This window comes from Thunnus maccoyii, chromosome 5 (genome assembly GCF_910596095.1).
Source record: "Thunnus maccoyii chromosome 5, fThuMac1.1, whole genome shotgun sequence".
In the NCBI taxonomy this organism is placed as follows: Eukaryota; Metazoa; Chordata; class Actinopteri; order Scombriformes; family Scombridae; genus Thunnus; species Thunnus maccoyii.
In genome coordinates this window covers 1992073-2015101 of record NC_056537.1, presented here as the reverse complement: position 1 = coordinate 2015101, position 23029 = coordinate 1992073, and the positions used below count along the sequence as shown (strand labels likewise).

Here is a 23029-nt window from a genome sequence, read left to right as displayed (position 1 = left end):
CACAGAACTTCAGAATAAAGTCCAGATGTTGTGATATGTAGCACAACAAGCTGGTGAAGCTGTAAACTGAACCGTGTTCCTGCACATGCTCAGTGACGTCTCATCACTGTTATTAGTTTGTTTCTAAACAAACTAACGTGACCAAACTCTTCATGATGAAGGATCATGTGACCCAGTGCAGCGATGTGACTCACTGACGTGTTTTTAATAAGATATATCAGCTTTGATACAAACACAATACTAGTAAGTAGATCAGTTCATTGTTGGTTTGGATCCAAACATTTGTTGACAAGAAGAAAAATATAGAAAATTGCAGCCTGATCCTTTTAAAAAAAGGCATCATATGTGACATAATCACACTGTTACACCTTTGAAATAAAGAAACATTTGACCTTTGACTTTAGGAAAGATTATTTCCACCGTATCTGATTATTGGCTCTCCTCCAGGCTGCTCCTGAGTAGCAGAAAGACGGTGTGAACAGATTTATTTTCACCTGCTGGAACATGGTCTTCATGTCCAGTGTAAAACAAAAACGTCTATTTCTTTTTCTTTGTGTGACATCTCATCGTGCCGGCGACTGGTCGACACTCAGGGCTGAATGTTCTGGGGTGATAGTCGCTGGTTGTTCGCTGCCCTGCGGTCGGCGGGGGTCCGTACGGTAATGAGGCTGCCCTTTCACATGCCCCGGCTGCCGGTGGAGAGGTTTCTTCTTCTTTCTTCTTCTTTTTTTTTTTATTTTTTGAAAGTCTCTCCACCTGCTAAGACTCACCATACAGAGCCAATTAGACGAGAGCACCGACACCTGACGACCTCGCTGGTCAACAGGGATCCTGCGGTGTAACCCGGCTTTACCGCGGCTCCTGTCACCTTCGCCGTAATTAGCCCGCAGCACACTTTCACATCCCTCATCTTCGATAACACACCCAAACGCCTAATGACATTGTAGTTAACTATAATTACATGGACAACATGATTAGCTGTGATTACACCCGTCGTCCAATTGCTCTGATGATTCCTGCGGTCGTAGCGTAACAGCTCTTTAATCACCGGGGACTTTTTCATTAGTAATACCCTTAATTATTCAGGAATGTCAAACGTGTGATTCACTTAAAGGACCATACCACTGTTTCTGCATGTTTATTATACACTCCACATAACTGTTTTCGAATCAGTTTTTTTTAAAGTTCCTTCCAGGCTTGAATGAATTCCTCCTGTACATGATGAAAATGAACTTACAGAGACACAGAAGGTTTATGAATTTAAAAACCATCTAAATAAAGTTTGCTTATTCATTTTCTTGCTCTTGCATCGGCTCGCTGCAGGGCTTCACACACAAAACTAATTTACTTTCTTCCAGAGAATGATGTGGGGGGGAAATAACGTGGGTTTCTCTTTCAAATGTGACCCTCGGGGGGGTGGAACCGATTTTCAAAATGAAAGCACAAACAAAATGTATAAATGATGCAGCGATGCGCCTCAGAGACAAACACTAACTGATAATGCAAGTCAGTGAATCAACAGGGGAGACGTTTTACTCACATTCACACTCAACAGATTATGTACTAGAAATAAGCAGCTTCTCATAAATCCATTCAGTTTGTGTGTAAAGTCTTAACTTGTTTCAAACAAGTGAGGGACGTCTCAGCTGCTAAAGACTTATTAATGTGTAAATCAGTCGCCTACGTAAACAGGAAGTTATAGCAGCATCAGAAGCTGCAGGGCTGCAATTAATGATTATTTTCATTAATGACTACTCTGTCGATTATTTTCTTGATTAATTGATTGGTTGTTTTGTCCAGAAAATGGTGAAAAATGTTTCCCAAAGTTCAAGATGACATCTTCAGATGTCTTGTTTTGTCCACAACTCAAAAATAAAGAAAGAAAATCAGAAAATATTCACATTTAAAAAGCTGGAATCAGAGAATTTGGACATTTTTTTTCTTTAAAAAATGACTCAGAACAATTAATTAATTATCAAAATAGTTGGCGATTAATTGAATAGTTGGCAACTAATCTATTAATTGACTATCAAGCTGTAACATAACCTCCAAAGTTAAAACTATTAGATGTAACTGAGGATCCTTTTTTAAATGCAGGTCTGACTTCTTTTTATTTATATAATTATTCAGTACTGTGCAAAAGTTTTAGACACTAAAAGTAAAGTGAGGATGTTTTCAACAATAATGCCATGAATAATTTTTATTGATCAGTTAACTTGATCCAAAGTTGAGTAAACAGCAGAAACTTAAAGTAAATCAGTATTTGGTCTTTAAAACAGCAGCAGTTCTTCTCAGTGTTTCAGGAACTCGGCAGGTCGGTTGTTCCTGCATCTTGGAGACGTCGCCACAGTTCTTCTTCTTCTGTGGATTTTGGCGTCTCAGCTGCTTCTGTCTCTTCATGTTAATCCCAGACTGACTCCATGATGGTGAGATCAGAGACTGAAGATAGATCTTTATGACTCTGGTTGGATGTTCATGCTACAGATGATCAGACGCCTCCATAATGGTGGAGGAGAAGAATCTAAACATCTAAAACTTTTGCACAATACTGTATGTGAGTCAGTGATACTCATGAAATATACAATATGCGACTTAAGCAACGTTACTAAGTGATTTAGTCTGATGTTAATGGTGTAACAGTTTGTAATTTTAGGTGTTATTTTGTTAAATGTGATTAAATTCTCTACAGTTTACAAAATTATTGAACAAAACTAATGTTTTAATTTAGTTAACACTTAAGTCTCAGTATGTACGTTATGAGTGTGCAAACGCTGGTATCTCATGTTGAGAATTTTATATTTCATTATTATCAGAACTGAAACAATTAGATGATTAATCAATTAATTCATTTGTCAATTGAAAGAAAATTAATTGATAATAAAATAAATGTTTTAATAATTTTTCAAGCAAAAATGGCAAACATTTGATGGTTTTTGGGTTTTAAATGTGAGAATTTGTTGCTTTTCTTGGTTTTATATGTTGTTGTTTCGTCTGTTTTTTAGCTCCGCTAATTCAGTGAGGAACACATTTTTACTTCCTGTAAATTCTTCACAATAAAAGTCTCCCATTAGTCAGTCATTTAAAAGCTTTTAATTTGAAGCAGCAAAGCAGGAAATGTTTGGTTTGCATTGATGATAAAGTTACACAACTCTGATACGTAAAGCTGACCAATCAGAACAGAGTGGGCTCATCGGGAGGCGGGGCCTTAAAGAGACAGGAACTAAAACGGAGCGTAAGAGAAACTGTGTATTGAGGTATGAGATAAATAATCATCAGAGCTGCTCTAGTGGAGTCCAAAAATAAACATTTAGAGCTGAAATGAGCATAACAGGTCCTCTTTAAAGCTTTTTTTTAAATTTATAACATCATAAAGCAAATATATATTTCTCTTTTGGTCCTGTTCATGAGAACAGAGTCAACAGGTAAACGAGGCTAAATAGCCTAAAACCAATAAACGTTAACATGGCAAAACAAGAATAATCAATGAACTGAAAATAAGTTTTACACACAGTGAATGTTCAGCTGACACGCCGAGCAGACTTTCAGCACCATGACTGCATCTTCCACAGAGAAGCTTTTTATTGCAGGTTATTCTCCTTCTCTGTTCTATTTATAATCTAATTATGACTTGATGTAGTTGTCAGATCACACACTACTACAACAAATGTCGTTGCCTAGCAACTTAGAATATTTAAACATAAACCACATGGAAATAAATGCATTTCATATACGGGTGAATTTTGGCGGTTACAGGTATAAATGTTTTTAATCTGCATTCGTCTTCACTATTTTGAACAATAGAGGGCGCTACTCAACATTAGTTCAGGAAATGACAAAGACTGGAGGACATGAATATTTTATAAAACATAGTAACATACAATTGAAAAACTGCCACAAGTGTTAAACTGTTGTCTGTTGTGGTGAAACCATAGACTGTATAAAAATATGGACGTAGTTACCGTGACGTCACTCGTTGGTTTCTGAAGAGCGGTTTTGAAGCTCAAAGCGAGCCGCTCCAGCCATCGCCATCTTGGCAGTGCGTGACGCTGCCTATCTCCCAGCCAATCAAAAATGGGTAAAGAGGCGGGCCGAACGGCTGAAACAAGCCACCTAGCGGCTGGCGGACCTGTCACTCAAAGCAGCCATGTCCTTCATTATGCATAACTTTACGGCTTAATAAAATTTAAACAGGTGAGTTATAAAAAAATTCCCCCCCCGTACAGTTGTCATGAAAGAGGAAATTAGCTACAGAGACCAAAACCGTTGTTTGTACCAGGCTGTAAACATGTTTATTTCTGCTGTAAAGTTGGACATTTTAACATGGGGGTCTATGGGGATTGACTCGCTTTTGGAGCCTCAAGTGGTCGTTCAAGGAACTGCAGTTTGTGGCTTCATTTTACAGCAGGTTGGGTGAAATTGTAACGGACATAACAGTGACTTTGTTTTCAGTCCTGATTCACACCAACGAAAGCAAATAACAGCAGTAATTTCACCTTTAAATCTGTCCTACAGGATGTTTTCTCCACCTTCTGGTTAATTAATGTTTTTAATGTTCAATGTCAAGTTTCCAAAACCAGACAAAACTGTAATAACAACCATCATCATGGTGTCACATTAAAACACTCTCTCAGGTCAGTTAACGCTCGAGGTCAAAGCTGTTTGTATCTGTGTTACTTCTGCTCCGATGTCTGTGCTCCGTCTTATAGATCTGATGTCTGTGAATACTTAAAAAATACTGTGTGTGTGTGTTTGTGTGTGTGTGTGTGTGTTTGTGTGTGTGTGTGTGTGTGTGTGTGTGAAGTGAACACACCTTCCTGCACAATGTTGCCTTGGAAACTGGGGGAAACTGAATATGGAGCTCAGCTTTGCTTCTCGCCCTCGACAAGTGAAGGGGTCACTTGTCATCTGTGTGACACGCACACACGCACACACACACACACGCACACACACACACACACACACACACACACACACACACTCAAAATGACAGTTTTGACATAAAGGCATGTAATGACCTGAGTGAGACTCTCAGTGTGAATAATGGTCGTGTCTTCATCATCCTCAGCATAAGGCTTCACTCTGCTCCATTAGAGTCTGTGTGAGATGAACAATAAGTGATTCTTGATAACAGCCGACACTGATGGGACTGTTTACTGCCTCTGGATCTGTGACTAAGACCTGATGTGATGTTATTACAGGAAACGGCAAAGTTTGCCGGGTGACCTTTCGGTGAAGTTAACTTTTGCAGAACAAGATGTCTGAACAATTGCAATTAAGAGTGAGAATGTCTCCTCCTGTGGGGGTTTTTGGAGCCTGCAGATGTTTAAATGTGAACTGGTTTGGGATGTACAGTGTTATCTATGCAGTAGCTACACTTGGGGGGGGGGGGGGGGGCGGCTACGTTCATGCTTTCAAAAAGTGAAACAGAACTGATGTGTCGTACTCAGATTCATATGTGAAGACTCTCTGATTGGTGGGCTCACAAATCCTGAGTGAATCTCACCATGTGGAAAAGCTTGACAGATGGTATCTATATAGTATGTTGGACCAGTCAACAAACACCATCTCCTAAAACAACTTAAAACTAGAGGTACATCTCAAGTCTCTTATTTTATGGCTCCTCGCTCCTCGCCTGAACCGAAAGTTGTTCCTGATGCGCCATTTTGACGAGCGTTCCGAGGAGCGAGGAGGGATCTCTGAGGAGCGAGGAGCGAGGAGGGATCTCTGAGGAGCGAGGAGGGGTCTCTGAGGAGGGAGGAGGGATCTCTGAGGAGCGAGGAGACATGAGAGCAGCCTTCACAGAAGTCTTTTACCGGCCGACACGCCCCCTTATTGGATATCAGTTATTGATTGGACGCTGCAGCTGATCAGACTGATCTGATACATCACTGCAGTTTCATGCAGTGATGTATCAGTGGAGACAGATTATAGATTTAATTTAAGTGGATCATTCCCAAGTTTTATGTTTTATTGACATATTCATCATAGTAAAAAATCTGTTGATTGTCGCTCTGATCAACAAAAGAACCATAAACAACTTTCTTCATTTGTAAGAAAGATTTTTTTTTCATGATGTTATTTCCTCCATTAAACTGTTTCCTGCTGACAGACAGACTCTTCCTGACTTTAATTTGATCCATAATAACAGTTCAACACATTTATATTATATATCATTTATTATCATTTCCATTCAGTCACATGTGAGGCTGAAAATTCCTGAAACATTTAGCCAAATACATATTTGCCAGCGTTCAGAAGACACCCTGATCATATTCTGGGTTATTGAATGATGAATTCACTATCAGGATTATCAAAACATACAGATGCAAATAATCAATAAATAGTATAAAGGCATTCTGTCAGTAGAAATGGTTCCTGTGCGTCTGAGCAGGACACAGTATAAATGCAGAATGCAGGTTTTTATTTATGTTTGTTAAACAGGTAACAGGCTGCAGAGAGGAAACAGCTGCTCTAGCGGTGATAACTGTGAACCTTTATTAGTATTAACACAGTGCACATGTGTGCAGACACAAACTCCATCAGAAGTTTCTACAGCTGTTAAAGCCGACTGACAGCTGATGACAGCTGTGATCAGAAACGGACGTCGCTTCACATGACGCTTCAGAGGAGAGGACGTCTCATGTCTCTTAAAACAAATGTCCTCGTCTCCTCTCCTCGCTGGGTTTCTCCTGCATCCACGGTGGGAGGGACTAAGACGCAAGGAAAAGACGCCAGTGAGGGAGACGTGGATGCAATTTAAGAGACTTGAGATGCATCCCAGCTGTGACTGTGTTTTCACCTCATTTTGTTGGTAGTTTTGGAGAGTTTAGAGATTTTTTTTTAAGAACACCAGTCATGTTTATCCAGTTCACATCACAACCAATAGACAAGAAGCACCGGCTGTGCTGAAATCCAGGCTTAAAACCAAAGGGTGACCGTGCTTTCATGGTTGTTTTGAACATTTACTGCTTCCACATAGTTTTAGATACAAACTTCATTTGAACTTTAAATGAGTCACAAGACTTTGACCTACAAATCTTGAATTTACATGTTTTTTCTATCTTTTACTGTTTTTGAGATATTAGAGTGTGAGTTTTAAAGTCTTTTCTTGCTCCTCCTGTGATTTTATAATGAGTGTGTATTGCGGAATGTTTCACAGCACTGAGGGAGTGACATCACCAGGAGCAGTTGGAGAGGAGGATTTTAGAGTATGCTTCTTGTGAAATATCCTCATAAATCTCATGACTTTGGCCAAATCTTACATTAAAAATCATATTTTTGTTGGAAATTTCGTGGTGAATCCATTGATACAGGTTTGAAAGCTGTCAGACTTATAGTTTAGACGTCAGAAGCCTCTGTTTGACACAAAGTTCATGCCCATAGATTGCCTCCCCATTGGTTTACATTGTAAGGGTGATGTGGCACTGCAACTTTCAGGGCTTATTAAATCTAAACCGTTCGAGTTATTACAAAGTTTTTAACAACTTTTTTTCAGCACAGTGTCATAAGTCATCTATTAAAGTTTGAAGCCAATATCATTAATGCCCTCGGAGGAGATAGCGTATGTTATTTTGAAAGGCTAATTGCCGACTTCCTGTTTGATTTAGGTCAGGGGTGTCAGTGTATGATTTGTAGGTCTTGATGAGACGAATAATTGAGTTTTGGTTTGATCTCTCTACGACATTCCTACGGGCCATGGTGGTCATTTTAGTTACATAGGTGGCGCTAGAGAGCACATTTTGGCACTTTAGGGGTTAATTTTTACATTTTATCAAATTTTTTACCAGACCTGATGTGCGTGCCAAATTTGGTGAGTTTTTGAACATGTTTAGGGGGTCAAATTTAGGGTTTAAGTGGCGTAATAATAAAGGAACAAACAAACAAACACAAAAAACAACAGGGTCCTCACCCTTAGGAGAGGACTACTGTTTTGCAGTAGTCCTCTGCCTTTTGGGCTCGGTCCCTAATTAATATTCTGTTCACCATATTATCATCATCATGGCCACCCATTTACTGAGGGGTTGTTTTTTTTAGATTTTATGATTTTTTATCAACATATTTTGGCAGCTTCTATGTTTCAGTAGTTGCTAGAAAACGTCTGGCTGTGACAGCTGCAGATCTCTGTGCAGCATCATGTTGTGTTGCAGCTGACAGTGAAACATCAGCTACTGTAGGCTGTAATATTCTCTCCTCTAATATCTCTGATGGTCACATGACGCCTCTCATATGAGTCATGTAGCGTTTTGCTTTAGAAAGATGTTTTTTAGCATCTAACTTCATGTCAAAGTGTCTCCTCCTTATTTCTGTCACAGCACAGCGCTGCTCTGATGACACGTCATATTAATATATGTCTAATACGACTGCTGACACTCCTCAACTTATTATGTTTCTGTCTGCTGCTTTCTGACAGCAGGACTCTTGTTTTTTTACTCTTTGGGAACATTTTTTTGTAAATGAAACTTGCCCACAAACGGAGCAGAACAGTTTCAGGGGTAGTCGCTTATGCTAATGATCAGATCTCACAAACACAGGTGACGTTCATCAGGCTGCACTAACGAGAGTTTGTTGAATCTGACGTGGAACGCTCATACGAGCAAACCTCACAGAAAAAAAGTCAGAGTTTTAGGATAAAAATAGGAAAATGTTCTTGCTTGAGGCCCAATGAGTGTGAGTGAAAACTGGGTTACGAGTCAGAAAAGCTTGATTTGTAATGTGATTGTCTGTATTCTGTCTGCAAAGCGACCTCCACACTGGCAGCATATTCCTCGATACAGTCCTCCTGATGCTCAAACATTAAAGTGTTTGTCCGTAGTGAGCAGGTGCTGAGTGTGTTGGAGGTGTGTAAATCTGTCACCTGCAGCCAACAGCTCACTGTGGCTGTTTGTGTTGTTGTTCATTTCCTCTCTGCAATATTTAAAACTGATCCTCTGACCAAACGGTGCAGAATATGTCCACATTATGTTATTTAAACCAGTTTATCGAACAGTTAAGCTTTGCACACACTGCATTTATGTTATATTTTAATGTGAAATAGCAGCATCAGTATCTCAACACAGCTCCGACAGCTTGAAAGAGATCAGTGAGCAGTAAAATCAGGCTGATGTGTTGAAAGTTCAAACAAAAACACAGTGAGTGAAACTAATCTAGCTAACTACAGAGATTCAATTAGAAGCTGAAGAGGAAACACATGCAGCTAACGTGTGCTACTTCATGTAATAATTCTAATCGTGACTCTGTCGACATGCAGGATGTGTGCCGCAGCCTCTCGGTCCTCTCGGTGTGTATTAAAGAGGAACTTTGTGTCTTGCAGGTGGGGGACTCAGGGGGATTTCACCACCACTCACCCTCTGCCGTCTGTCAAAGTGAAGCTGTTCACAGAGAGCACGGGGGTCCTGGCTCTGGAGGACAAGGAGCTGGGCCGGGTGAGTCCACAACATCAATATTAATGACCCCCCCCCCCCCAGACATGCTTGAAAACATAAAATACTCCACAAAAAAATAATAATTAAACATAATAAACATAATTACATCCTTAAATCCTTAAAATTGCATCTCGCTCATTAAAAATCCAGAATGTATAAACATGCAAATATTGTTCATTTTAAAAATTTAACTGCTGTAACTGTAAAGTCCGTTCTCAGTGGAGGCCTCAAGTTTCCACATCACACTCGTGTAAGTTGAATACTGGACCACGATTGGCTCCAAACTAGCTGTGATGTCATAAATCCTGCTCGATTTAAGGAAACTTTCCTCCTTCAGTAGATGAATGAAAACAAACAAAGAAGAAGAACAAACATCCAGCTGAAGGAAGAAGAAGAAGACTTTAAAGTTTATATAAGTTTATATATTGCACAATTATCTTTATCTCTATACATTTTTTTTAAGTGAATAATACTTGAACAATATGTTCAGTAATTCTTCATGCACATCTGTTTTAACTCTGATTATCACCAGCTGGTCTTTTTTTTTTTGGCTCAATTAACAGACTTTCAGATTCAAATACATCCTTCAAGTTTTATTAGATATGATTTGACAGTCTGCTGGTGTTTTCCATCGATAAAACAAACAAAATGTTCATGTTTTATTATCTGTATGTCATCACAATAAATTAATTTAAACATCATTTCAGGCTCAACACAAACTAGAATTTAATTTGCCTTTTTTTGCACCAAACTTTAAATTAAACCATCAGAATATATGTCTTACATTATAATCCTGTAAATGCCATTTTGTTTAACACAGTAATTATTTAAAGAGAAGGTTGTATTAGTTACATAAATCTGGTCTTATACTGTAGCTATGGAATTAGATGCATTTTATTCTTAAAATCTGCATTTTTTCACCATATAAATGTGTCGTACATCCGCATATTTGATCAGTTTGACTTGAATTGTCTATTGATGCACATATTACATATTTTTGGGGCCTTTATAAGAGACTGGAGAGTAGAGAGATGACAGGACATGAGGGGGAGAGACAGATGGCGAATGACAGGTCGTCTGCTGGACGTGAACCGGGGACGCTGCTGTTCACGGTCGGCGCTTTAACCCGCAGGCCGCCGTTAAAATTCAGACCTGCTAGAAATAATATAAACATGACAAATACCTGAAAAATTCATGTGTTTTTTAAAATTTTTTATTAAAAAACATTTTAAAGCTCTAAATAAATCACTTCAGCTTGTTCGGTCGCTGCTCAGAGAAGCTAGTAGTCATAATAAACTGACTGTCAAACAAACAATCTTCCAAAAATAATGAACTAATTAACTAATAAACAAAGTGGGTCATATTTTTAAATGAAGAGAAACATGATTGTCGACCTCCGTCTGCGTTAGTATCAGCAGCAGAATGAGAACAGTCACCTCTCATCACTTTTTACATCCTGTTGGCTCTGACAACAGCAGCTCAGTCAGCATCAGCATCAACACCACAGCAGCTGAGGGGGAAGACAAATATACACACAGCTGCTTCTACGAGCACGTCTGTCTGTTTGGATACATGTTGGTTTATGTGATTGATGTGAAATTAGACTTTTTCAACATGATGATAAGACTTCAGATAAATCATCACATGTAATGATAGAAAACATGAATAAAACAAGGCTCTAAAGTTACGTTGAGTCTTTTAATTTGAACTGATGTGGACACACAGCTGTAATCAGGATGTTAGAGATGCTAACAGTCATCAGTTAGCTGTGAAACAATTTTAACTTGAAGTACATTCACATTTGAGATGAGGATTATTTTAAGGGGCCGTAGTGATGATTTGGAAATAATACAGAATTACAGAATTATCAGAGACTCTGCAGCTCCTCTCGGCTTTACGGAGCTTTATAGTGAGTTTCAGCTCATTGTTTATCTGTCCGGCTGCAACTTTACCGTTCTGGTTCACTCTCAGCGTCTCTCATAGCGTCGTTTTGGGCCGCAGCAGGCAGCTTGTTATAAAAATTATGATTACACTGTGTATGAGTGTTCCTATTTTATCTAGATCATGATGAATTGTTCCTGTCTTGTACTGCAACATCAGCAGACTCATCAGCTGAGGTTAAAGGAGGTTCAGCATTATATTTGTAAAGAGGAAGATGTTGAAATTAAAATTCGTTGGAGACAGGATGAGACATGTCATCTGGGGGTCAGTTGGGCAAGATGGCTCCTGGGCAGGAGAACTGAAAACAGACACGACGTTATCTATAAGTCTGTATTTGATAGATTCAGAAAAGAACTGCGGCTCAGGTCTTTATTGTTTAATGGTCATTACGAAGAAATTTTTTTAACACAGCTGTTTTCAGAGAAAAAGCTGTAAAAAGCCGCTGTACACTACCTGCTCAGCACCAAACAGACACAGTTAGCTGTAGACTAGCTGGTGAACATAGTGGAGCATTTAGCAGCTAAAGAGCCAGATATTTCCCTCAGGAGTTGGTAGAGAGTAAAAACAGAGCTAAAAGAGAGAGAATATTGGACTCACATTCACCAGGTGGACAGAAACACGACTCCACATGAATGATAATGTTGCTCCGTAACTGCTGGATGTGGAAATAAACAACTGTTTGCTAACAAGTTCAACATATCAACTTAAAAGCTGATAATGTGTCAGAGTTGTTGTTCACTACTTGTTTCCTCTGTGGCCAAAAAAAAATCAGTAAATCCAAGTTTAAAAACTGATTCACCTCTAGACTCATGTTTAACCAACAACTACTGCAGGTGTGAATGAACTTACAGAGGTAAACGTCTTCAAAAACCTTCAAGATCAAGTCCAGCTGTCTTTGATCTAGGTCCGGCTCTAGATGTATCGTGAACTGAATCTTCACAGATTAAGTATCAGAATCTCTGAGGAGTTGATGAAATATTAAATCAGCTGTAACCTCCCCTGAAGAAATAAAACCATCAGTGTAGGTTTGGAGCCTTTAATTACCGGCTGGTTCTGATCGAGGGAGCTGCAGGTTCAGAGATGTTGGAGATGTTAATATGACTCATACACAACCAGAGCGTGTAAGCAGAATCCTGATTGAGCTGAAGACCAACAGCTCAGACTGTGTGTGTGTGTGTGTGTGTGTGTGTGTGTGTGTGTGTGTGTGTGTGTGTGTTGTAATGGAAGTAGCAGACAGATGAAGGACACTGAAGACAAAAGACAGTAAACAAACTGAGCTGCGGTGTCTGGTGGGTAGCAGCTGCTGCTGTTTGACTTTTTGGAAACGTTCCACAAACAGGCGTTTTTTTATGACGAGTGATTCGTGGGAAGAAAAAACCTGAAAAATCTTGTAAATTCTGTTCATTTCCACCGATGATGACCATCAAAACATGTGACAGCAGGAAGAACTTGATCGACCAATCTTCAGCTCAGCCTCAATGCAACTGTCACAGCTGTCAATCAACACTCACACAGACATCAAAGCTGCTGTAAGTCTTCAAATCTGATTAAAGGAGCAATAATTTCCAGAATGACCACCAGCCAGCTCACTTATTAGAGAGCCTGAGTCTGACAAGGAAGAAGAATATATGGAATAAAAAAAGACAATATCAAATTCAAATAAGCTTTATTGGCATGACAGATCAGAAACCTACATTACCAAAACAGTACAGAAAATTATAAACATTGACAGATGATTAATGATTATACAGTAATATGTAAATATAAACAATAATATTAAATACAATATAATAAAACAGATGTAATCACACAGAAACATTGACTTCAGAGCTTATTTCTCTCAGATTATGACAAGACTTCATATATTTTGCAGCTTTTACTGCACATCGACTTTTCTCCCCTCATAGACAGGACAGAAGATCAGGGAGGTGGATATAACTGTAGGGCTGCAACTAATGACTATGTTCATTATCAATTAATCTGTCAATTATTTTCTCGATTAATCGATTAGTTGTTTGGTCCATAAAATGTTGATCACTGTTTCCCAAAGATGACATCATCAAATGTCTTGTTTTGTCCACAACTCAAAGATCTTTACTGTCATCAAGACTAAAGAAACCAGAAAATATTCACATTTAATCAGAGAATTTGGACATTTTTTTCTTTAAAAAAAAAATTGATTTTGATGTGTGTTTTTTTTAAACTGTCCGTCATGAGTCAGACAGCGTTGTAGGAGTGCAGGGACAGATCTGTGGATTGATCTTTTAAGCTGTGTAACTTATAGCAGAAACACTGGTTTTTATGATGACATGTTTAATGTAAATCTGATTTTGGATCCACTTTGTGAGAGTTCAGACTCAGGTCTGATACTGATCCGATGCAACAAAAACACTTTGAAGATGGTCTAAAGATCATGTGGACGGTGTTTTTATTCCTTCTCCAGATACTGATGTCCTCATACTGCTAACAGAGAGTTACCTGACATAGCAACAGTAACTAAGGGGGGGATGTGTCAGTCAGTTGGAGACAAAACTATTTATTGATTTTATTTGTTTTTCTTTGTTTCAGACGTTAGCTCTTTGGTTACATGTTTCAATACCACAGAAAACAAAACAACCGGCATCACCATGATTTCTACAACCGACTGCTCTTAAATTAAATTAGTTTCATTAGTTGCAAAGTCGACATAAAAAGAGTTTAAAATAAGAACAAACAGAATCTGGACCTTTTATGACACTCGCTGGTCTTCTGTGCCTCCTCAGGTGGTTCTGAACCCGACCACTAACGGGCCGAAGCAGGCCGAGTTCCACCGGATGGTCGTCCCCAAGAACAGCCAGGACACGGAGCTGAAGATCAAACTGGCCGTCCGTATGGACAAACCTCCCAACATGAAGCACAGCGGGTGAGTCACATAGATACAGACCTTAAATATGTTCAAATCAAAACAACTTTATTGTCCACCTTTGTTGCACAAAAGTAGAAATTCGTCTTCAGCTTGTGTGACAATCAGCATCAAATATCGCGTCATACGTCCCAAAAACTGTAAGTAAAAAAACACTTTTTATTAGATGCAACTTCATAAAAATGATTTTAAATAATTTAAGAGGCAAAGCACCAAGTACATGAGATTTAAAACAATACTGGCTTGTCCGTTAATTACCGGATTAACTAACTTCCTCATTTCTCCCACTTTACCATTTAGTTGATTTCCATTTATGTGTGAATTAGTGAAGCAGAGCTTGACATTAGAAGTATTATATTAACTTCCTGAATGATTTAAATACTTGAGATAAATATCATATGTGCAGTATTTTGTTATCATTGTGTAGTAATGCAGTAATTCATGAGTCTATTCTTGTGGCTGCATTACAACAAGATCATAACATGGAACAAGTTCCAGTTCTTTGGAAAATGGTTGCCATGGATATGACGTATATGTGTAGCAAATTAAATTAAAGAAAGCAATATTTACCTCTTTAATATCCCAGTAGATACGTCCATCTGTAATGACAGCTGTTTTTTTACATATTATATTAAAGTATCCAGACTTAACTCCTGCTTTTAAAAACAAATATTATATATGAAAAAGAGAAAACATTAAAATATGTATTTTAATTGATTCAGTAGACGTAGCGTGTGTGTGTGTGTGTGTGTGTGTGTGTGTGTGTGTGTGTGTGTGTGTGTGTGTGTGTGTGTGTCGGGGACTTGTTTGAAGTGTGTGTGTGTTTGTGGGCTGACGGCTCCACCTGCTGGTTAAACACAGGAAGCACAAACAGTCTCAGGATGTGATCACATGATTATTATGATATTATAATGGTTATTTTCAAGTCTTATTCAGATCTTTTATAATATATATAAACACACTTCTGACTGCAGTTGATGTTACAGTGATTCTGACATAAGGACTTGATACTGTTTATTAACATAACTGTTCATTTCAGTGTTATTAAAAGTCCATCGTCCATCACAGGGTCATTTTCTTCTATTATTCAACTTCAGAACAAAAAATACTTTTAAAAATACAGCTTCTGACAGTTTTCAACACCTCACCTCACACCTTCTCTATGAACTGATATTTGCCTCTATGATGACTCCTGTAACACCATCGGTGGAATGTAATTCACATTTACTCAAGTACTGTACTGAAAGGATTGTTCAGATCATTTGAAGGAGGTTGTATGAGGTGTTTATCCACAGTCAGTTACCTGCAGTAGATGCACGTTTGCACGTTTTCATAGGTGGCTCAAATACGTTTCTCTGCTGTCTCCGTCCACAGCGTTTTTAGCTTCTGTGACAGTTCTCCTGTCTGCTTCTCCAAACTGGGAGCGTGCTGATCCCCATGTATGTAATACACTGACTACCTCATACAACCCCACTTCAAAAACTCCTAACTATCCTTTTTAAGTACAAGTATTTCCAATATTTCAGCAAAAATCAAAGATTAGAGAAAAAGTCCAAAAAACTGAAAACAGATTTGTGTATCAGAACTTTGTTTTTTCTTCTTTCCTCTCCCATTAATCATCTCACCACCCCTCAGATTTATCTGCTGACCCTTTGGACGGCCCCGACCCCTAGGTTGGGAACCACTGGACTAAACTAGCTAACTGTATATAAAGTAGTGTAAACTAGCTCCACCTCCAGCAGCTACAACAGTAACATGCTGCTCTAACACTGATGCTTCACTATTAATAATCTAATGATGTCATATATAATAATATATCAGTCAGAGGGACCAAACCACTACTTTTACTGCAATACTTTAACTACATCAAGCTCATAATACTTATGTACTTTTACTGCAATACTTTAACTACATCAAGCTCATAATACTTATGTACTTTTACTGCAATACTTTAACTACATCAAGCTCTTAATACTTATGTACTTTTACTGCAATACTTTAACTACATCAAGCTCATAATACTTATGTACTTTTACTGTAGCAGGATTTTTCATGCAGGACTTTTACTTGTAATGGAGTATTTATACATTGCTGTATTGATACTTTTACTGAAGTAAAGGATCTGAGTACTTCTTCCAAATTCACCTTCTGACAACCAACTTTCCGTGTTCTCCTTCCTTTTGGAAATGATGAAGATGATGCACATCAACAACAGTAGAGATCGTCAGTGTTTAATGCAGCAGTGACACTTTCTTATCATTGCAAAGTTGTTTCCTAGAACACTGGGACAAGTTTTAGTTTTTATAAGAGATAATTGAATACTGTTAAACCACCATGAAGCCGACTCAGACCACCAAAAGAGATTCAAGATGATTTATTTGGCTCAGATAGTTTTCTTGGGTCAGTTATCTCATTATCTGAGATAAAAACACAGGACATATTGGTCAATGGTATTTAACTATATAACTATAGACAACCATTAAGTTAGAACTTTTTGTATGCACTGCATGAAAGCTGAAATTATGATCTATTAAAAAATGTAAATTTAATATACTTTTACTGTTCAGCTAAATAAATTATATGTGCAATTCTTCCTGTATATACGGTTAAAAACAAGTAAATTGACAGTTTGAGCAATCACTGAATTACTTTCCAAAATAGTTTATTATAGTTTATTATTGCATTGTCTCAGATTTAAGGAAAAGTGCCTCAATACAGTATATAAAACCTGTTGAAGCTGTGTAAATGCAGTTCTGATTTTCTGCCAGGAGATGGCAGCAGAACCTCATTTTCAAACCTACAAAACTTGGATGAGGATGTATTTCTGTTCATTTAACACTATTAAGTGTGTGTGTGTGTGTGTGTGTGTGTGTGTGTGTGTGTTCTAGTGTTTGAAAGTGAATAAAGCATGCATGTCGGCAGTCTCAGAGAACTCAACAGGCTCTAATATTAAGAGTCACTCTAAAGGTGTGTTCACAATTTTTTACTCAATTTTCAAGTCTATGCGTCTACTGACGTCTTTCCATCGTCTTTATATGCAATTGCACCTTCTCTAAAATACACTTTGTGTTAAATTTTGATTGATTTCAGTGTTTCTGTCTTAAGGAACTCCTATTTTTGCTCCATCTAACACAGCTATTTCCAAACTTACACCACATAAACTCAGTTCAATTCCACCTTAAAGGACGGGTTCACATTTTTTCAAGTGTGTCTTAAACTAGCAGTCAGGTGTCCATAGTAACAGTGAAAGAGGTTTTCCTCGCTGTAATCATTCCTCCTGTTCATACTGGATATTAAAAGATCCTTCAAATGTGCTTTCAATGGAAGTGATGGAGGCCAAAATCCACAGTGTGTCCACACAGTCATTTAAAAGTCTGTGTGAAGCTTATATTCAGCTTCATCAGTCTGAGTTAGTCATATCAAGTGGATATCTGACACATTTACAGTCTTTTTAGCATCAAATTCCCTCTTTGTGTTTCCTCGGACAGTGTTTCCCTGTTGAGCTGCAGGTGGAAGTATAGTAACAAAAAGAGGAACTTTGGCACTAAAAAGACTGTAACGTTGAAAGATATCTACTTGATTTGACTCATCTGGACGCTGAAGCTTCATATTAGCTTCAGATAAACTTTTAAATACATTTTTGTCCTCCATCACTTCCATTGTAAGGTCATTATGAAGGGATCTTCTAATGGTCAGTATGAACAGGAGGAATGATTACAGCAAGAAAAACAGTTTTAATGTTCATTTGGGCTCCTGACTGTTGTTTTAAACATACTTGAGAAATTGTGAACTCTAACTTTAAGTTTTAAAGTCCAGTTAAAGCACCAATACGGAGACTAAATAGTTTTTTAGTACTTGTAGTGTAACAGCTGGAACATGGAGCTGTGATAGTTGTGTTCCTGAGCTGTAAAACAGCTTTGGAGTCATTTGAAGGTCGATGTTTTCTCTTTTGATGGAGCTGCACTTAAATGAACACTGTGGGAGTCAGGCAGCTCAGATAACAGACTGACTGAAGGGACACCGGTCAGATGCAGTATTCAAAGATTTTCACAAGGGGTCAGTGTTAGTCTCTGTGTGAGTTCAGCCCGTCTCTGGTTCATGTCCAGCTCTTCTTCATGTGTTTAAATGGGCTTTCTGTCATCTCTGATTTATTAAAGACACAATCTGTGATTCACCTGCTGAAAGGTGGTTTTTTAATATGTTATTTACAGTTTCCAATTTTCTAATGACAAAAGATATTGAAAGGACATACGAAACAATACAAAGAAAATTCAACACCATGTGGAACACAAACAGAACAAAACAAAAAGGCTGCCAGACAGTTTTTAGGATTACATAAATGGTCTTTCGAAAATGTTGTCACTATAGTAACATCTCGAGAGGAATGTAAAGTAACAGGAATAAATGAATCAAGTTAAACACCACACCCACTCATGTAGCCAGGCAGGCCAAGGTCCCTATGGATGCTGGGTAACATGACACTCTGCCAAGAAAGGTCCCCATATTCTCTCAAATCTATTCTGCTTATTGAGTTTGTGTACATGCAGTCTTTCCATTTGTATAACAGACAGTATCCCCTTGAACCACTGTGCAAAGCTGTGTGGAGTGGTAGACTTCCAGGTCAGGAGAATACATTTCTTAGCAACCATTATTCCTTGGTGCAGAGCAATCTGCATGTCGTACGGCGGCTCAGTCTCTGCAGAGCATCCAAAGGTGGCCCAGGTTGTTGTCGGGTTGAACGTCTTTGGAATAGGATTTTGAGAGCTGCTCAAAAGTTGCAGTCCTAAAGTTTTATAATGTAGAACAAAACCAGAAAAGATCTGCTACTGATCCTTCAGCGGAGCAACACTCGTCACATTCAGGAGACGCTGATGGGAAGATGCGGTTCAGTTTTGTTCTTGAGTAATGCAATCTACTCATCACTGGATTAACCTGTGAGTGTGAGTTAATAGAACAATGAACCTGGGACATTGCCTCTTTCCAGCACTATGCTGATCTCGCTACATTCAAGTCACTGGCCCAGGCTTCCCTAATAAAATCTGAAGAAACCAAAATAGTAAAACAATTCACAGATTTTGATAGTAGCTTGTAGTAGTAGTAGCTTGGAATCTGGAGGGAGCAAGAGATTTTCAAGAAAAGGATGGTTGGTGAGGGTGGACTCAAAGTTTGGGCACTTTTCTTTAAAATAGTGTCTGACTTTAAGGTATCAAAAAAAGTGAATTTGGAAGGTTGAACTTAGTACTTAATTGAGTAAATTGCAAATTGGCCACCAATGTATAGATCTAAAAAGGTTCTGATACCCTTCTCTAACTGTCCAGGCTTGAACGAGTGATTTTGTGATATGGGAGCATGTATGGAAATGCTGGGAGTTTGTTGAGCCACTTTTATCTGATTTAATATTCGCAAAGAATTCCTTAAGGTAAAGTTTTGTTGAATTGACGTGTCTACCTTTAACAGCAGAGGCTTCTAGCTGCAGCCATGAATGGTTCTTTTCAGTGTACCTTCGCATTTCCAGTAGGTAAGAGCCCAGTAGAAGTGTTTCAGAATTAGCAGACCAAGACCACGGTTCCTAAGGGGTTTGTGTAGGTGAGCCTTGGCTATCCTGTGTGGTTCGCAACCCCATATAAAGGCTAATACAACGGAATTGAGCTTCGTAAAAAAGGATGCATTTAAATATATGGGCAGGTTTTGGAAAATATATAGAAACCTGTGCAGGCTCACCATTTTGATTGCATTAACCCATCCAATCATGGATAAGGGTAGTATCTGAGTTTTTCTACTGATTCTGTCAAGTTAAATCTGAAAAGATAATTTAGGTTCTTGGTCAGTTTAAGCCCCAGATAGGCGAAACAGTCCTTCGCTTCTCTAAAAGGCAATTTTTTTCCAGATGTCTTCAGTAAATTGACCCACTAAAGGTATGAATTCTCTATTTCTCCAATTTATGGTATAACCAGAAATACTCCCTGAAGAGTTTATATATTCTAGTAGGATGGGGTAGGATAGTCAAACTGCTCGCTAAAGGGCCGCAGGAGCTTGTTTGACATTTTCCAAATAAGTGGAAGCTCGTCTTCCTCTTCGGCTGATGACATGTCTGGAAGTTTCTTGCTAGCTTGGTGACAGCTAGCGGCAGCATCGGCTAGCGAGGGAGCCGCTCCGTTTCCACCTCGTGCAGTTTTATTAGACATATTCACATCTTTTTTTGATGGCGCAAAAGAGAAACAAATAGCAAAAATCTTACAACAAAAATGGAGAGTCTAGCATTCAAGAAGTCAGTTTTAACTGGTAGGACTTTGAATAAACTCGACTACACTGCGCTCATCCCACTAACGTCTCCCTCCACACTGTGAATCTTTGATCAAAAGACTAACACGGCTGGGCAGAGACTGCATGCTGCATTTCTAATAAAAAATTATATATATTTGAAGATTTGTTAAGGAAGAAAAATACCCAAATGATTCTTTGTACCTCAAAGAAAGGTAATCCAAAGAGAGGCCAACGGTTGCAGCGATGTGTGTTGCTTTTAAGTCATGAAAAAGAGCACAAACAGAAAATAGTTGTTTTACATTTTTAATGTATTATTTTTTCTTTACTGGGTTCAGACTGCAAAATGAAAAACATGAACAGGTTAAAGACAGGAATCCATTAAGAGGCTGACAGGAGACTTTACTTTCAGACTGATACAGGCGGGAAAAAAGGTGCAAAACAAAAAGCACAAGCTGTTGTTCAGAAACAACAGTTCAAACACACTTTGATTTAATGTTTTCTTCTATTTGTTGGCGGGTTGAGACGCAGGTGAAAGAAATGTTTTACGTGTGTCACCTGTCTACAGCGAGCAGCAGGTGAACACGGTGAGCTTCTTTTTAAATCACCTGAAAGGTCTCTGAGGGGGAAACTGGATCTGTTTGTGTCAAACTGGGAGCGCTTCTCATATTTTTCCTGTTGTGGTCACTAAATACTTCTGTTCTTCTGGAGGAGACGTTGATTGTTCATCCTGTTTGAGCTCAGAGGTTTTAAAGGTGAATTCTTGATCTTAAAGTGATCACATGCAGCCTGCAGTCGACTCTTTTATGGGTATGAAAACAAGTTCTAACATGTTCTATTAATACGCTCGAAACGAAAAAATAAACCCTGAAAAACTGCATTTATGTAAATCTAGCAGACATTACAATGACGTTGTGTTTGTGTTCTCTCTTCTCTCGGTGGAAATTACTCTTTTTATTGTCTTAAAAAAAGCAAAAATTTCATTTTGTAAGATAATAAATTACATTTTTATGGGTTGGAACATAAAAAATGGTTAATTTCAAGTTAAATAATCTACACTTTTTTTTTAAAATTCTGTGGTGCAAAACTGAAAATTTTAACCCTTAAGTGGAATTTACTGTCTTCAAGTCTTTTACTTTATTATAAGGTCCAAAATGATTTGTGTTATTATTGTATAAGTTATGAAATGAGCCAATGTGGTGAAATTACTTCATCTCATAGAAGAGTGTTTGATGCAAAACATAAAACCTGGTGAAAATCATTGCAAGACAATTTAAAAAAGATCTTAATTTTAGTAAATCTACACATATTTTTCCTTAAATTTACATGTATTTCTGCAATTGCTAAAAAAAAAAAGATCTTTTTATTCTAGTGGGTTTTTTGTGAAAACAGAATCTTCTTTCTTACAGCTCATTTACTCTTTTTATTACTTCATCTTAAAACAATTTTTCTTGTAAACAATCACCAAAATCTTTAATCAGCCAATGCAGTGAGATTATTTCACTTGTATTTGATAAAAATATCAAATACAAATCATTAAAGTGTCAGTGTTTCTTTACTCTGGTGCTCATTTTTAGATTCTCACACTGATTTCTAGAAACTGCTAGAAATAAGAGAATCTAAAGTTTGTATCATTACTCTTAAAGTCTGAATATGCGGCTAAATGACCAGTTAAAGATGGATGTTTTTTTGCAGTGAGGACTGTTAAATGCCTGCAGTGAACTCGGCAGCGGCGGCGGCCCGTCAACGAGGCGTCACGCGGCTGAATGGAAGTTATAAACCCTGCAGGAGGAGGAGGAGGAGGAGGAGGAGGAGGACAGACAGACAAATAATTTTCACAAGTGGCTGGCGAGCGGTGCCACATGTTAACCCGGAGTTGTGCAGAATGGCCCAGATTCTCCGTCCAGACGGGCAGCAGCCTTGACTGGAGGCCTTTTCTTTAAGGGCGGGCGGCAGGGCTGAAGGAAAAAAAAGGTCTTGCCATCGATTGATTTTCCTCACTTGCACTTGCCTGTGTCCCACGCTTCAGGAGGCCCCGGGAGCAGCCATTGATTTGAGAGGCCACGCCGGTCATTCTTCCATTTTCCTCTAGACTTCCTCAATGAGCTGCTGTCTGTGTCACAGCCTCTTTCAGCTCAAGACTCATTACTTTTCTCCTCTTAGTTTCACACAAGACGAAGATAAAATGAACATGTTGTTTTTATTGTTCTCAGCCGGTGGAGTAACGACATGATGTGGTGGTGATATACTGAAGCTTTAAGATTGATCCGAACAACAACAGAATCTGATCCTTGAAGATTAAATCACATATATTAACATTATGATGTCTACACCAGAGGTTCAACTGGTCTCACCCTGGAACCCACGTTTCCCACCTTCATTATGTCACTTTAATTTATTTTTCAAAAATATCCTTTGAAAACACTCGTCATCTTTTTTTTTTTTTTAACATAAATACATATATTTACATGAACAAAGTGCATTTCAGAGCACATTATTAAGA

At 38.3% G+C, this 23029-nt stretch overlaps 1 protein-coding gene across 5 annotated transcripts in view; it reads left to right on the top strand.

Annotated features, from left to right (window-relative positions):
* Positions 1-23029, top strand: part of cadps2 (Ca++-dependent secretion activator 2) — a 261245-nt gene that overhangs the window by 124764 nt on the left and 113452 nt on the right. For all 5 annotated transcript variants that reach the window (XM_042410740.1, XM_042410739.1, XM_042410743.1 and 2 more), the window contains exons 7-8: positions 9311-9422; positions 14126-14265. In XM_042410740.1, the coding sequence (XP_042266674.1) occupies positions 9311-9422; positions 14126-14265 (252 nt within the window). The remainder of the gene's footprint in view (positions 1-9310; positions 9423-14125; positions 14266-23029) is intronic.